Source organism: Zonotrichia leucophrys, chromosome 4, assembly GCF_028769735.1.
Source record: "Zonotrichia leucophrys gambelii isolate GWCS_2022_RI chromosome 4, RI_Zleu_2.0, whole genome shotgun sequence".
Taxonomy (NCBI): domain Eukaryota; kingdom Metazoa; phylum Chordata; class Aves; order Passeriformes; family Passerellidae; genus Zonotrichia; species Zonotrichia leucophrys.
In genome coordinates, this window is record NC_088173.1 from 1,300,923 (window position 1) to 1,317,524 (window position 16,602).

The following is a 16,602-nucleotide window of genomic DNA, read 5'->3' on the forward strand; positions in this document are numbered from 1 at the left end:
GGAGATTAGCTCGTCTGGCTGCGCTCCACGCAGGAGGCACTATGGGCAGCTGAAGCTGCACCGGCTCTCTGTTTCCCAAGGAACTTCTTGCACCTTTCCCAAGTTCGGACTGAATTCATCCTCGGGCCAGACCAGCATGAAGCTTTCTACCTTAGGACGTGAAAGCCTCCTTCCTTTCCCTAGCTGGCTGGCACCATTGACTGGATGCTTTTGGTATTCTCACAGCAATGCTCCTTTTTTCCAGGGTCACAGGTTGCTATTTTCTGAAGACAGCTGCTGTCATCCAGCCCCTGCAGCTCCAGCCCTGCACCTCTTGCCATTATCCATCATTGCTTCCCTGGCCCCTGCTGCATCAGTTGCCCTGATTTTGTTTTTAGTCAAGTTCAAATTCATTTGTGAGCTGCAGGATAACAGCATGAGTGTGTGTTTGCACAGTGGTTTCATTCTAAGAAGGTGCTCACCCACTTTCCCAGCTGGACAAACAGACAGGCACAGCAGCTGTCTGACACAGAGGGAGCAGCTCAGCGCCAGCACTGAGGATGCAGGACCACAGGTGACTCAAGGCTGGCTCACTTTGACCGTGTTTCAGCCCAATTTTATTTACCCACAATGGCAGGATGGCATCTTCCCTGCCCAGGGTGCCAGGCTGTGCTCATGGCTCTGGACTGTGATGCCATGGGAAGGCACTGTGGTTTTTGAATTTGCCCAGTGCATTCAATATAACAAAATCACCACTATGAAAATGCCACCGGATCTTTCAAACTTCACAAGCTTTTAGGACTTCAGTTTTAAAGGAAATAGGGCACACAAGGATCAAAACATCCCCACTGCAGCAAAATCAGAGCAGAACACACGGAAAACCAAACTGGACTTCTCAGGAGAGCCTAGGCTGAAGCTGCTCTAGCTTCATCTACACAAGGAAAATGAGCAGGTCTGCATCTAACACTGGAGACCAGTGTGTGAAACAGATGCCTGGCTGTGTCCTGCTGCAGCAAGTCTATCCTCCTGCCCCAACAGTGAATTTTGAGTGGAACCTACCTTGGGCAGATGTCCAGAATGCCCTTTCCAGGGGGCACATGTGAGTCCTGCTGCCTGTGGCCAGCTCAGAGGTTGCCCAGGGCTCCCCCAAAACCTCTTTGTGTACCCTAACTTATGATACCCAACACCTGCCCCCAGCTCAAACTGACCCTGAGGAGGATGCTGGACTCCTGGATCTCTGTAGAGAAGAGCACCAAGTATCAGGCAGCTGTGGGAAGTGTGATTTTTAGAACTTGAGGTCCCCCAGACAGAGAAGGGAGGATCAGTCAGATGCTTCTGTCTGTGATAAGTGTTGCTTCTCCGGGTCCCTGTGTCATGTGGGTGAGTGTCCCCCTGCCCCACGTACAGAGGGAAGGGGATCTGTGATCCTTGTCTTGCAGCAGTGTGGCCTGGGGGCATCACTGAGCAGGAAAACTGGAAATACCTGAAAATTTGCCTCAGTTCCTTGGTGAAATGCATTATAAAGGGAAAGAAAAATACCAGCCTGGATCAAGTGCTGGAAAAACCAGAGTAAAGTCAGCTCTGACATGAGCCCAACCCATACAGGGGATGATCTATATTGCCTCCCCCGAGGCTACACACACACTGCTGGGGCATTTGCTGGACATTGTATGCAGTTACAGGGCAGCCTTGCAGGCCAAGCTGAAAATGTGACTTTCCTTTGCTCAGCAGCAGAACTGACTCTCAACTGTTGCCAGAAAAACTTCAAGTAATCTTGCCACATCTTTTTCTGCCTTATTGCAGAGCTCATCTTGAACCAGGGCATTTAGAAGTAGTATTTTGAGGTTTTTCTACCTGTGGTTAGTTTCAAATCTAATTTTCCTGTCCTTGCTACAGAATATCCTCATATCTTCTTTGCTCCAATTTTCTTCCTGTTTTCCTTTTAACCTCCCCTTGGTCCTTTTCAAAGTCCTTCCCCCCTGCCTGCTGTCAGGCTGCTGCAGTGTCTGCCATGTGAAGAGTAAATAGGATGCTCCTCATCCAAGTCCAATCATAAAGCTACAGTTGTACTTTGGTGATCATTAGTTAAAACAATCATTGTTTAAAACACCAGGAAAATAGCTGTTGGTCAAAAGTACAGTCAATAACCTCATGTTCTCCCTTTCTTCCTTAGCAAAGATGGATACACATTGACAGAGTAGCTCATGATACAGCAGATTTTGTAATAGTGCTACCCTGCTGACCCAAGCAGGTAGCCAAAATTCAGGTGGCTGGAGGTTATTTACAGCAAGAGAAGGAACTGACTGTGGAGGAAAGGTGATTTTCTAAAGTGGTGCTGCTAATTTACAAAGAAGGTGCAAAGTCCTGCACTGAAAACCCCAAGAAATGAGCATTTCCTGGCTCACACCACCTGTGCTATTCCCACGTGCATAAGGGCTCTCATGCTCTCAGCTTTTCTCAGGACACACATCATCCTGTCCCCTCCTTCATGGCCTTGTGCTCCCAACACAGCCCCTGGACAGCCTCCCTCATTCATCACAGAGCTTGGTCTGCTTGCACAGCTCTGTCTCCTACACCTCATTGAAGTGAAAGTTTCTGGTAATGTTTGGGGGAAAACCGAACCTTCATTTTTTTAAAAAAAACCACTAAGCTTACAGCAAAAATATAATAAGGAAGAAAGATACGTTGTCTCCCCAGGACTTCATATCCAGCGTCAGAAAATACTACTCAAATTAAAATGCTTAAAATCTCTACAGAATCATGGAATGGTTTGGATTGGAAAGGACTCTAAAGACCATCCAGTTCCAATCCCCTGCCATGGACAAGGACACCTTCCACTAGACCAGGCTGCTCAGAGCCCCATTTTCTCTGCCTTGAACACTTCTTTGTTGGAAAGTATTCTTGATGGCTGCACTGAGATGCTTTAGATAAATCTCCAAGTAATTGCTACATGGCTCAGATTTTAATGTTGCTTTGATCTAGAAGGGGTTTTCTTCACCATAGATGGTATTGTACATTAAATGTACATGCAAGTTCCAAAATCCCCATTCGACAGAGGATAAAGCCAGCCGTGGGCGTGCACACTGTTTGGGAAACATTCATATTTAATTCACAACCCACAAAATTCTTTCAGCCCAAAAAATTTGTAGGAAGAGATTAATCTTCAGAGATCCCCCAGGGAGACTTACACAGCTAAACTAGTCACCCTTAACTCCCTTTTATATATAAACTCAACTGCTTTTAGCACATGATTCATTTGATCTATTTGAGATCCACATTGGGTTGTGGGGCTCCATGACTCCAAAGGAGCCTGTTTTCCTACTTTGCTGTGCCCAAAGCAAAAGTCAGCCAGCTCCAACACCAGCAGAGATCTGTGTATGTCAGTAGATCCCACCTCTGGCCCTGGTTACCAATTCATGGATTTTTACCAATTGCAAATAATTCAGCATGTCAGGTTTTATAGTGCCTTATTCACAGCACCCAGACACACAGGGAAGGAGGGAGCCTTCATCACTGTTGGGATGGGTCACAGTGAATGGCAGGACTGGGGAAACCAGGCTGTGTGTGTGGTTACTGCCAGACACCCACACAGCACGGGAGCTGCTGCCAGTGTTGGCTCCTGAGCAGGAGATTTGTGAATCCTCAGCCCTGGGGGTCTGTGCAGCAGGAAAGGGGCCAGCAAAACACTCTCAGCAGGAAACCAGCGTCCCTAAGAGAAGGTGCTGCAGAGCTGCTGCAGTCAGAGGGAGTGCAAAGAGAAACCTTGGGATGCTAATTAATCCCCCTTTGGGAAGATATTTATTAGGCAAATGCCTCACATTCATATGCACATCTGCAGTCAACAAAGAGGCTTTTACTTTTCCCCCAGTCCAGCAAGGCAGGAGGGTGAGAGGTTGCTGTGACCAAAGAGCCAGAGGTGCTGGGGTGCTCAGCCTGCTCCGGGCATCTTGGGTCAAGCTTGGAAAAAACAGCTGAAATTACCAAGGTCCAGGTTAAAGGAGAACCTGGAGGCAGTTGAGAAGATCTTTAACCTGAATATCTTCTCCCCCGCTCACTGATGGAGACATTGCAAAGGACAGGGTGGGAGCCATCCCTGATGGACAGCCTCAACCTGCTGGGATGAGCTGTTCCAGAATCACTGCATTAATATAACCTGGGGCAGCTTTTGCTGTCAACCAGTTAATTGCTGAGGTTGATAGATACAGCCCCTAATGAGCAAAGGATTGTGGCTGCTTGCAGCTTTTGCAGAAGAGGCAGCAGGGCCTCTCCTTGTCCAGCAGACACTGAGCAGCGGGTCACGGAGCTTTGCCTTGGTGTTCCCCACGCCTGAGGTATAGGTGCTTTGGGAGAGCACCTGCTCTTCCTGAATTGTTTCCCTGATCAGCTATCACACTGATCTCACTGCTTCAGGAGTTACAGTAAAATCTGGCTGGAAGATGTTTCAAGTCATGCAAAGCCCAGGGTTGCATAGAAAACCCAAAATTTCAGACAAAGAGCAGGGCATGATCCTGTCAGCAGGGGAATTGGTAATTCTGTTCTACATTTGCTGGGTGTTTCCTAGGGCTCATGGGAGGGACTCCCCTTGACCCAAGATGAGAGCTGCTGACTTGGGAAGGATAAATAATGGCATTTCCAAGGCTTACTGGTTTGATGTGCTAATCCAAAGCAAAGTCAGCCTAAAGCAGACCTGCTGAAGGCAAAGCATGTTTCTAACTGAAATACTCAAACCTCCTCAACCCCCAGAGTCACACAGGCTGCCCTCATTATCCCAGGTTTTTTCCCCAATGTACCAATGGATCAAACACCTGTACAATCTCCTGTTTTACACTGAGCAGTGAGAGCTGCTGAGAGCACTGGCACGACACTCAAACTTTAAACTGTCCATCTTAATTAAATTAGTTCTATCCGTGAGGTTCAGCAGTCGGTCATGGCATGTGGGAGATTTACCCTTAGGTCCTGAAGGAGCAGAAGTAAACTCAAGAGTAAAATCCTCAGTGACTTGGGATGACAACTGTGTTCTTAAAGACCAAAAGCTCCTGGCAGAGCAGTTGCCTTGCCAGCAAGCTGCTGTTAACAATATCCTTTTCATTCCAGGGACCCAAATCTGCCGTCTGTGAACCTGACTGGCTTTTGCAGTGGATTTCAGAGAGGCCCTTAATTTTCACTGACATTTGCTTCAGTCAGTCACAGCTTTCAGCTCCTCCTTCCCTCTTCCCCATTGCGCAGCACCCCTAGAACCTCCCCTTCACCCTCATTTTCAGAGAAAGCTGAATCCTGGCTTTGCAATAATAAAGGCAAAGTTTGGCATTCCTACAGTGAGGATTCAGGAAATTTGGTCCAGTGCTTTGTGCTTTCTTTGAGTCACTGCATGATGGTGCACAAATCTCTGCATCCCTCTGTGCCTCAGTTCCCTTGCTGTGGCCAAGGATGAAACCCCCTTATCTTGGGGGAACAGGAGATATTCATTACTGCTCATAAGATGCTCAAATGGCAGCATAAATAGTAAACAAGTATTTAGTACTTTTCTAAAGATAACTCATCTGCAAACACTCAGGTCCACAGCCCAGAACTGGGAGCTCCCTTGGCTGTTACATAACTACAGTAGGTTGTTTTTATTTTTTTTTTTTTTTAGGAATGAGTTGTTTTTATTACTGTAGTAATTTCATAAATAAAGAATACATCTGACTAGAAAGGATGAAGCAAAAATAAATACCTGCTTGACCCAGGCATATGGGAACTAAGCATTATCTTAATTATATTTCTGAAACAGCAACCTTCTATCTTTGGCCCAAAGCTTTCAGAATTGAAAGGCAAACACTGCCCTGATTTTTCAGCTTTTCTCCCCCATCCACCAACTCTTTGTGTTGGTGAATTTGGGGCTGCCAGGTATCTCCCAAGTGCATGAGTCCAACTGCTCCTTCCTTGCTGAAATGAGATGTTAGGGGGCATGCAGGAGATGTTTAGCAGGTCATGCCATGTGCCTTGCCTCTCCTCACTGGGGTGATGTCCCTCCCACAGGAGGCTCCACTTTAGCGCAGGAGATGCTCTTTTGGCCAACTCATCCACTATTGTACCTGTGCCACAATGCCTTTTATAATCCCGTGTTTTGATCTCCAGTGCAAAGGCTTTGGGAACTGGGGGTCGCTCTGGCTGCAGTTGCAGGTGATGCTGGTTAGAAAGCGGAGCTCTGCAGGTGCCAAAGCAGCCGGGCAGCTCTGCAGTGCCTGGCCACGAGCAGGTCCCACAGCCACCCAAGGAGCACCTTCTCACCAGGGATGTCCAATGCAGTGCAAGCCTGTGGGGTGCTGGCACTGCTCCTCTGGGTGGGAAGGCTTCCAAGTCCTTATCTAAACCTTCCCCCCTCCCTCCTCTCATACTCCTGAACTATTTTTAATAGAAAAAGTGAAGCAATGAAACCACTGTGAAATCATCACAGTGAAATAAATCTTTAGCTTGAAGCCAAGATCCAGTCACTGCATCTTCCTGAAGACCAAAGCCCGGGAGCTCCAAGAAGGCAAATCCCGCAGAGTTCCAGCGACACAGCCGCACTCCCTGAGGGCAGAGTGCATCTCCCAGGACATGCAGGGACAGAACTTGTAGGGAGGGTGCACAGGCGCATCTCACAGGGACATGTGCACATGGCAGGGGGACACAGGGACGTTGACTGCACGGGGGGTGCACAGGAGCACCTTACCGGAGCAAGAGGCACCGATGAAACTCTGATGGGGTGTATGGGTGCACCCTGCAGGTGAAGGCACGGCTGAGGCTCGCAGGAGTTGCAAGTCCCGGGGGGATGCACAGGTGAAGTTTGAGGAGAGGCACAGCTGCTACGGCTGGGCGCTGTCACGGGGCATGGGAAGGCGCAGACGGAGGAGCTCTCGGGGAATGCACCTCACGGCACCGGGGGGACCGGGGCCTCCCGCCTCCCCGCCCGGCATCCCCCGCCCACCCCGTCCCTGCACCGGCCGCGCACGGCGCATGCCTCGGGCAGATGCCGGCCGGTTCCAACCGGGAGCGGCCGAAGCTTTTCGGGTCCTGCGAAGAGGAGGAGCCCGTCCTCCTCCCTGCGCATCCCTCCTCCCCCTCCATCTCTTCTCACCGCCCCGCGGAGGGGCGCGGAGGCGGCTGGGCCGGCTGCGCTCTCCGCACCGCGCAGTGGCGTGGGCACGGCAAGAAAAGTTACTGACCGGGGGTCGCTGAGGGATGGATGAGGGGCATTTACTTGGGCTTGGGACGAGCCGGGGCCGCGCGGCTGCACCCCCCCGGCCGTTCCGCCCCGCAGAGCGTTCCGCGCGGGATGGCGGAGCGGGGGCGCGCAGAGACGCGGGGAAGGACCCACGGCGGAGCAGCCGCGCCGCAGCCCGCGGGGACGCGGTGCGGAGCCCACCGGGACGCGGTGCGGAGCCCCACCGGCTGGCCCTCCCTCCCCGCGGCTCCGCGCTCCCGCAGCGCCCTGCGCAGCTCCGCGCACCCGCAGCGACTACTCCAGAAATCTGCTGAGTGCACAACGCGTTCGCAGTAGATAAACAGACACATAAAAAATAAATTAATAACCCTCTTCCGCCTGCACCGATGCATGCGGGCAGGGATGCGCGGCCCCTGACTCTCCGCGCAACCCCGCGCCGTAGTAATTTGCAAGGGGCGGTGCAGGGATGGGGGGGCAAGGGGGAGGTGTCCCGCCCCCCCGATCACATGGCGACCCCGCGCAGCCAATGCGGGGGGCTCTAGGACCCCGGGGACCCGCGGCCCCCCCGCCCTATAAATGCCTCTCCAAAATGCAGCGGGGCTCCTTCCTCTCGTCCCGCCCGGCCGCGCTGCTCTGCGCCCCGCTGCCCGCGGGTCTCTGTGCCGGCTCCGCGCCCCGCTCCTTCCCCCTCCCCTTTTTCCTTTTTTTTTTTTTTTTACTCTTATTTTTTTGTTAATTTTCTGACACCTCCCCTCCCGTTTTTCTCCTCGCCCCCTCCCCGCGGCCGGTTTGCATGCATTGTCTGTCTCCCAAGATGGTTTGTGAGACCAAGATTGTGGCGGAAGATCATGAATCAATCCCGGGATCCAAAAAAGACACGATCATTGTTTCCTCCTCCCAGATGTGGCCCTCTTTGGCGGGCTCCCCTCCCTCACCCCCACCTCCCCTCACCCCACCAAAAGAAGACCCCAGGCGCGACAATGTCTATATCCGCGAATTCCACCCCTCTGAACAGGAGGTGGTGCGCCGCATCTTTTACGAGGGGATCATGGAGCGAATCCCCAACACGGCGTTCAGGGGGCTGAAGCAGCAGCCCCTCACTCAGCTGCTCTACGGGCTGCTGGCGGGTGAGTATCCGCTCCCTTTTGGGGCGGGGGGCGCCGGGTCTATTCGCCGCCGCGAGTCTTCACAAAATGGTCGGAGAGGCGGGAGGCGGCGGGACCCGCGGGCGCGGTGCGGCCGGGCAGCGCCGCAGCACCGTGCGGGGCGGCCGCGGAGCCGCAGCGCTGCGGCGGGGCCAGGCGGGCTGGGAGGGGGAGCCGGGCTTCGCCGGGGATGCGCGACCCTCGCGGGTGGAAGGGCGGGCAGCCGTGCAGGGGAGGTCGCGGCGGGGGTGAGGGCACATCGGTCATTGTGGTTATTACAGGGCTCGGGGGTGCGCGGAGGGGAGCGGAGCGGAGCGCACCGGCCGCCCCCGCGCAGCCCGGCGAGGGGGGCACGGCGTGCCGGCGTTGCTTGGAGACAGCCGGGCCCGCCGGTGAGCGGCCCCCATTCGCCCCCGGCGTGGGGAGGGGGTGCCCCTGCAGCCGCACCGAGCCGCGGGGTCACAGCACCTCCCCGAGTTAAAAATAGCGCTTGCAAGGTGTCCCCTCCCCGCGCCAATAATTAATAACGCGTGCCCCCCGCCCCGAGAGGGCTTTGGGGTGGTCTCCTCCCCCCGGTGGGTGCAGGCTGGTCGCACCCCCCATGTCCCAGACGCCGCGGCGGACGGGATCCCACGCTGAGGGGGACCCCCGGCAGGCGCTGGGGAGCTGGGGGACGCAGCCGGTGGCTCTGGGCCGTGCCGAGAGAGCCGCCGGCTCAGAGGCACCCGCAGAAGCGCCCCAGGATGGGGACGGGCAGGGTGGCTGCCCGGGGAGTCGGTGCTGATGGAAATAGCAGTGCCGCAGTGCCGAACACATGGCTGCGGAGCGGTGCCCGCAGCGCGGCTCCTCCACCCGGCCGCGTTCCGGCCTCGCCGGGGACAGCGGAGGGGCCGGGGGCGTGCGGGGCTCTGGGGGTGCCCGCGGCCCCGCTCCGGAGGGGCTCGGTGGGCCCCGGCGTGGCGCGGCGGCATCCTCCCCACCGGCACCTTCAGGACCTCATAAACTTCTCCGGGTTGTCTCGTCGCGATACGCCGTCCCTTAACACGATAATCTCGAGAACGTGAACTGTGTGTGTACTGCAAATGTATATTTTGACTGTGCTTGTTTTGTTGATTTATTTTTATAATGAGTTTGTATTCCGAAATCAACACTAAATTCTCTTTTCTGACAGGTGTCGTTTATTTCTCTTCCTTATCTCCATAGTAATGTGCTTTGTTGTGACCAAGTCCTTCCTGCTGACCTGCTGTTTGCCCATCTTTCTGATGGGCATGAGGTACTACTTCAGTAGAAAAGTTATCCTGCACTATCTCGATTGTGCGCTGCACACGGACATGTCCGATATTGAGCAATATTACATGAAACCGCCAGGTGAGTACGAATTCCCCGAGGGAGCCTTCCTCCCCCAGCCTGCTGGGGAACATGGCTGCTCCCTGCTGCTGGCGCCTTTTCCTCCTGTCAGCAGCACTGAGCAAGCTCAAAAGTCGCCAGAATGCAGCTCTTTAGCCACACCAGGCACAAAGCCATCTCTGGCTTTGGTCTGGGGTTTTTTTTTTGCTGATTTTGGTTTCTTTAATTTTTTTTTTCATTACTCCCCCTCCCGCAAGTGCCTAGTCATCCCAGGCAGGCTCTGTCCACCCCTGGAGCGCCGTGCTGCTGGGTCCCACAGCCACCCCGAGGGCTGGGCTGAGGTGCCTGGGGACACTGAGGCTGGAGGATGTGGGTCATTCCCTGCAGCCTGGGCCCTTACATCCTCAGCTCGGTGGTTTTTTGCTCCATGCATTTGGTATTAGCTCTGACTGCAGGAGGAGAGGGAGATGAAAGGCCTTTTAGCCCAAATGCTCAGAGGAGCCCATTTTAGCTATTGAGCCCATTTTCCCATGTCATTCAAGAACATTCCTTAATGCAGGTGTTTTGGAGGAGGCTTGGATCAGGTATGTAAAGGGCTGCTGCCACATAAGCTTGCCCTGATCTGGGTTCATCCCTTTGTTCCATATATGCATATAATTAAAAATACAGTATCTAATGATGATGATACCTTGTTAAGCTGTAAAAGACGACTTAGGTTCTAAAGACCCTTTTTTTTATGACCTATCAGGTGCTATTTCCCTTTTTGTAGGCACACAACCATATTGAGGACAAGGGCAGGGGGATGCCTGGGCAGTCAGTTGGGGATTGAGGTTTGCTTTTGGTGGTCACAGAGTGCTAGTGGTGAGCTGGAAAAGCAAGGCAAGGATGGTATCCCACCTGAGTTCCATCTTCTTGGGGTACCTGCTCTCTTCTTGGGTACCTGCTGTGTTATTTTTCCACATGACCATGTTTTTGCTGTATCATTCATGTTCCCCAGGTGTGACAAACCTTTCCCTGGGCACTTCTAGAGAACTGCTAGGAAGTGTAATAGCCACAAGCCTTCCCTTGGTTATAATATGCAGTGTTACATTTTGCTAAAGTGTTGCTCCTCTTATGAAAATCGTTAACTAGCTTAATTTAGCTGTCTCTTCCCATCATGGTGTATATCTCATACAGATATATCTTATATCTATACATAGTGCATATCTTATATCTTGTCCCATCTTACACACAGAGTGTGTTTCATTTACAGAGCGTTTTTTTGTAAAAATTAAGTGATGTGTGTTGTATATTGAAAAAGATCAATCTTCATTAAAGGTGGTGTTGCAGAAATCAAAGGGTTCATAGCAAAACATTTCTGCACCTCTGTAGTGAGGCCCAGCAAAGTATTATGCTGGAGAAACGAGCAGAAGATTCCAGTAGGATAAGAATGTGTGACATGGAGTTAATAGGTGAGCTGCTTCGCTTGTTAATGCTCAGGGCTTGCATGGTCACAACTGAGAGGGATCACAGTGCCTGTGTTTATAACACTTGCAGACACAGAAAATAAGGGAAAGAGACTCAAAGTGATGCCCTCAATTTGTTTAGGGTCAGTAATGTAATTTAGTTCAGCTGTGTTGCCAACATGTCTTTAAAATGTTAGCATTGCTTTTATTTGGTACCTGGAAGAGCTAATTGCAATTTTAGAGCAAATGTGTGGGCTTTAATTTTTGACAGAATTTAATCATCTAATTAAGCTTCTGCCATGCCATAAAAAGCAGATTTATGGGATTGTTGGTGCTTGTTAAAGGTTCTTGATGATAATGGTGTTGGATAAAGGGACCAGGGAGGCTTTGGGGTCTGGAGAAGGGTGTCTGTGCATTGGAACCAGTGCTGTGTGCCATAAATCCATGTGGTGCTATTTGGTGTAGCTGGCCACAAGGCATGAATCCAGTGGTTTGCTCCTGTTTCCTCCAAAAATGCAGTTGGTGGATTTTTTTTTTTCTGTAGGACAGCAGGATAAACACAGTTATCCTAGAAAATGCCAGAGTTTTGTGCACTTTGAAGGCTGGCTGGCTGAACATCCAGAGGAAGGCAGCAATGTGCCCCACTGGCATTGCCCATCCCACCCAAAGGACACAACAATGGCAATAAAACAAATTCAAGCCCCAAGTTTGTCTTTTATTTGCCTAGTTTACAAATTAGCACCCAGGCAGAAATTATTGCAGTGGGAATGAGAAGGGCTTGTTGTATTGTGGCAGCTGAGATATTTGTGAGAGCTTTCTCAGTGAGGTGTTAAGAGTAATGGGATGTGGGGACAGGGTCCCAGAGAGGCTGGAGGTGGCCAGAGCTTGACCAGACAAGTTAAACCCAACCTGATATAGCTGTAGCTTGGCCTGGGAATATGACCAGGCAGCTTGCTGCTCCTTCTCTAGAGAATCCATGTTTTCCTCTTTCAATATCTTTTTTTTCTCAGCACGGAAAAAAGAGAAAGAGAGCTTTTTTGTGGTGGGGTTACGAATTCCTGTTTCTCAGGGTGATGAATGCAAAGGTAGAACTGGGACATGGATAAAGATGTTGGTTGAGGCTTTGCTGAGGTTTTTGCCCTTGGAATCCAAGATACCCAGGCACAAAACCCCGTTGTTTGCAGCCAGCTCTGTGTGGTGCCTAGAGCTGGGGAGTAGTGTTGTGGTGAGTATCTACAGCAAATAGCTTCTGGTGAGGCAGGCATCTACAGTGAGGGGATATTTTAACTATTAAAATGGATCATTCTTGGTGGTATTGTGAAAGCCTCCACAGAACATGTGGGTCAGTTTATAACCAAGCCAAAAGGACCAGGTTTGCAGTGGGATACTGTGAGTACCCAGGTTAATGATCAGTGTTGAACAATTCCATGAGTTGCACCATATTAGGGCTTTTCTTCTGCAGCTTTTTTGAACGTCTCCAAGTTAGTTATTTGAATTTTCCTCTGCTGGATTTTGTATGAACTGAAAAATATGTGCTGACAGTGATTTTGCAGAAGTACACTAGCCAAAATTCAAATCTTTGTTTTCTATTGCCCTCCTACACTTATGCCAAGGGTCTGGCAGAACATTTGGGCCAGTGCTTAACTTGGAGCTTGTACACAGCAGTGTGACTTGAAATTGCTTTCAATATGAAAGGAATTGTTTGTGTTGTGCATGCTGGGGTCTTAAAACAGAAGGTTGAATGGTTCAAACACCTTCCTGAGCTCTTTGTAAATTCACATTTTTCATTTTAAAATAGCACTTATTGGAATTTACCTTCTTTTTATTTCCTTTTTCAAAGGCTATGAAAAAAGGCTAGTGGAATGGTGAAAAAGAAAGGAATTGGATAATGATCTTAATTGTCAACCAGAGTAACAAGCTCTAGTAAATAGAAAAAACCCCAACCAAAACCAACCAAAGAAAAAGAATTAATTTTAAATAGAGCCCTGCCTCTTGCATTTATCTACACAAAAAAAAGATGAGCACAGCTGGAGCTTCTTTTATGGTCTGATGATTTTGATGACTAATCAATTTTACAGTGTCTCTTTAAGCTTCTGTCCCAGTTGGTTGTGTTGTATGTTTTTTTTGCAGTGGTTGGTGTGTTAGAGATATTCTTGTGAGGCTGAGGTCTCAGCTGCAGAGCTTATGGAAACCAAGACTCCTTGTGTCCCATGCTAAACTGCTGCTCCCCAAAGTGACAGGAACTGGAGCTTTGGGTGACGAATTTATGAATTTCCTTGTGTCTGTGGTTGTTCATCGAGTTGCTGTGGCTGTCCTGGCAGGGTTTGCTGAGGTGTGTGCATACCTGACCTGGTCCTGCAAAGACCTGGTGGTGGTGGCAGCTGGGCTGTGTCAGGTTTTGGGAGCTGGTGACAGCTGGGTGGCTGCATCGCAGTGCCCAGTGCTGCAGGGGAGGCTGGACAGACAGACAGCACAGAGGGACACCCTGGGGAGCTGAGGCACCTGGGGGGTGTCGGTGCCCTGGTGATGCAGCAGCTGAAGCTGCAGTGCTGCTGCGGGTGCTGGGTCACAGAGCCACCCGTGCCGAGGGCTGTGGCAGCTGCACAGCTCCAGCCCTGCTCTGTGGGCAGCCAGGCACCTCTGGGTGCTCCAGGCAGGAAGGGGATGGTGCCTTGCTCTCCTGCCTCCATCCAGGGTGAGCAGAGCCTTCCTGTGCTGCTGCCCTTTGTCCCCTGTGTGTGACAGTGCACGGGAGGAGCCTGCAGGGATATCCTGGCCTCCCTGCGGCGCAGGGCCCTGGAAGAGGGACTGCAGGGGGATGGCTCTATAGGGTTCGGTTTCTGCTGCTCTTGGGTGGCACATTCCTCAGCTGAGCCCAAAGGGGGATGTCCTGCCCTTCTTGGCAGAGGTTCTGGGATCATGCCCTTCTGCCAGAAGAACACCAGTTAGGCAGGTCCAGAGCTGGGTTGTGATCAGGTGAGATCCTGTTTGCTGCCTCCACCTTTTGAGGTTTCCCTCACCTGCTGTGAGGTGTCTGTCTGGGTAACAAGTGAGTATTTGTGTCTTGCATCAGGCCATTTGGCAGTGGGTTTTTTCCCTCTGGCACAGCTGGACAGCTGTTTGTGAGTCCTGTGGCTCCTGCTACCTCTGCTCCATAAGTGCTGAGCATTGGGGAGGCTCAGAGGTGAGCACCAGTGACTTTTGGGGTGCAGGGAAAATACAGGGTCTGCCTTGGGGAGGAGATCCTCAGCCCTGGAGCTGTGGTTGCTCTGCCATGCCTAAACTCTTCCAAAGACACACAGAGGGGGTGGGGAGGGTGTTTCTCCCCACTGAGCCCTGGGGCAGAGGGGCAGCCACAGAGCCCAGTTCTTCCACATTCTGGATAATGCTCAAGCTGCTAGATAAGCAGGAGTGAAGCTGCCGAGCGATAACATTGTTGGGGAAGAATAGAGCAGCTCTCGCTTTGCAATGAAACTGCTCAGTTACCTGAGCCAGAGAGGGCTCGGGGCTGCTGCTTCCCAGTGGAGGAATGTGTTTTTGGAGAGCCCTGCCCCACTCCTGGTGCCCAAGGGGCAGCTGGAATCTGAAGCATCCCTATCTGCAGCATTTCTTGCTGGCATATGCCGTGCCCTGACCTCGTGTATCTGCCAAGCCCCTGAGCTGCCTGTCCTGTGTTGGGGTTTTCATGCTTGCCTTTCCCACAGTGGGGTAGGGTGGTGAGCGGTTCTGTGTGGGGCTGGGAAAGCCACGGGAGAGGCTGTGTCCTTATCTCCTCCTGGGTGTTCCCCCGCTCTGCTTCCTATCACTGCTGGCAACTGAGGTTAGGTCTCCTCAGCAGAGGAAAGTCTGTCCTGTGAGAATATCACTGCTGGCATCTCTGGAGCTCCATGAGAGTGCTTCCAGGGATGTGACCTCCATAGCAGAGAGATCCTAGAAGATTAGGATTACAGGCTTTCCATATACTTTATAGTGGGAAGTATTTTGTTGAAGTATTTCCAAAGCTGACCTCCTGCAAAGGGGACAGTCAGAGATTTTTCTACTGTTGCTTTTGGGTTTCTACAACTTAGCAGCATGAAACTGCCTGGTTTGGCATCTCTCATCTCCAGTGCAGAGTTTTTTGGGAAGCAAGATAAAAACAACTCATGTTTCCAGGTGTTAGGGATGGGCTTTGTCCAGCATTTGTAGTGGGCTGAAATGTTTTGGTTTTATTTGAGTAATGTAAAATGTCCTAAGAGTGGGATTGCCTCCCAAAACCCACCTCCTCTCACACTGGCACTCCATCACTCATGGCTGCCTCATTTCACTGTGCTGGAGCCTTGGCTTTTCCATCTGGAGGCAGCCCTGTCCTGCAGGCATGGGCACAGTGAGCAAGGCAAAGAGCTGCTGGCGCCAGCTCTGCCCCCACCTGAATTCCCAGAGCTGGCCAAGGGCTGTCCTGGCCCAGCAGCAAGCACCATGCAGAGCCCCAGTGCTGCAGCCCTGTAACAGCTGGGCTACATCAGGATGTGACACAGCTTGGGTCCCTTGCAGTGCTGGGCCACTTGCGCCCACTCTGCTCAATCCACTGGAGGGTCTGCAGGCTCTTTCCACCTCACAAAATCTTTTTTTTTCCACTTCTGGGGGCTCAGGTAGTACAGAGTAGAAGGGCAATGCTCTTGGTGAAAGGCCCACATAGGAAAACTGGAGTTGCCTGATGAGGGGAGCAGTCTGTAGATTCAGGGCTGTGTCATCCACAGCCAGTGGAATAAACGTGGTTATGGGCAAGCAGCTGCAGCCTCCCCCCCCCCCTATTTATTTATCACAGGAGCAGGAACATATGCAACAAACCCATTACTCAATGTGCATACCCATAACATAAAAATAGCTCTCCCTTTAGATCCACAAGTTTGGCACGGTCCCATGTCAAAATTAGATGAAAATAGATTTTATAGTAAATTTTGCAGAGTAATCTGACCTTTTTTTCACCCTCCATGTGTTCAAGCATTCTCTCTAAAACAGCCAGTCCCTCATGTACGTGACCATCACTCAGTGTTTGAGCTGTAGCCTTGACTGGTGGATGTGATGCTGCTGAACCTGAGCTCAGCTGCAGGTGTTGAAGATCCTCAGCACATGCCAGTGCTGCTCATTAATCTTCAGTACAGGAGGTAACCAGTTGTGTAAATTGAACATCAGTAGTTTTTTAGGTGCAGTTAACTTCTCAAGACCAGCAAACACACCACATTAGGATTTAGGAACGTGAAGGAGTCAAGGACATCAGGTGTTTTGTGGTTTTTTCCTAACTTCGAGTAATTTTTTTAATGTTTTCTCCAGTGTTAAATGTTTTCTGGCATGACTGTATGCAATTTTTCAGGACTGTCTTAGTGAATAAACCAAAACGGGTTCTGACTCCAGAATTTTGTTCACAAGTTTAAATGCAAATTTATTACTCTTATAAAGGGGTTTTGGCAGCTCTTTTTCCTCTTGCTTTCTTAGGAATGACCAAAATTTAAAACAATTGCCC

General features: G+C 51.1%; 1 protein-coding gene across 1 annotated transcript in view; it reads left to right on the top strand.

Annotated features, from left to right (window-relative positions):
* The first annotated feature begins 7,776 nt into the window (after positions 1–7,776).
* The window catches only part of NAT8L (N-acetyltransferase 8 like), a 32,645-nt gene continuing 23,819 nt past the window's right edge, over positions 7,777–16,602 (top strand). Inside the window, exons 1-2 of the mRNA XM_064710198.1 lie at positions 7,777–8,292; positions 9,514–9,678. Coding sequence (XP_064566268.1) covers positions 7,959–8,292; positions 9,514–9,678 — 499 coding nt within the window. The 5' untranslated portion in view covers positions 7,777–7,958. The remainder of the gene's footprint in view (positions 8,293–9,513; positions 9,679–16,602) is intronic.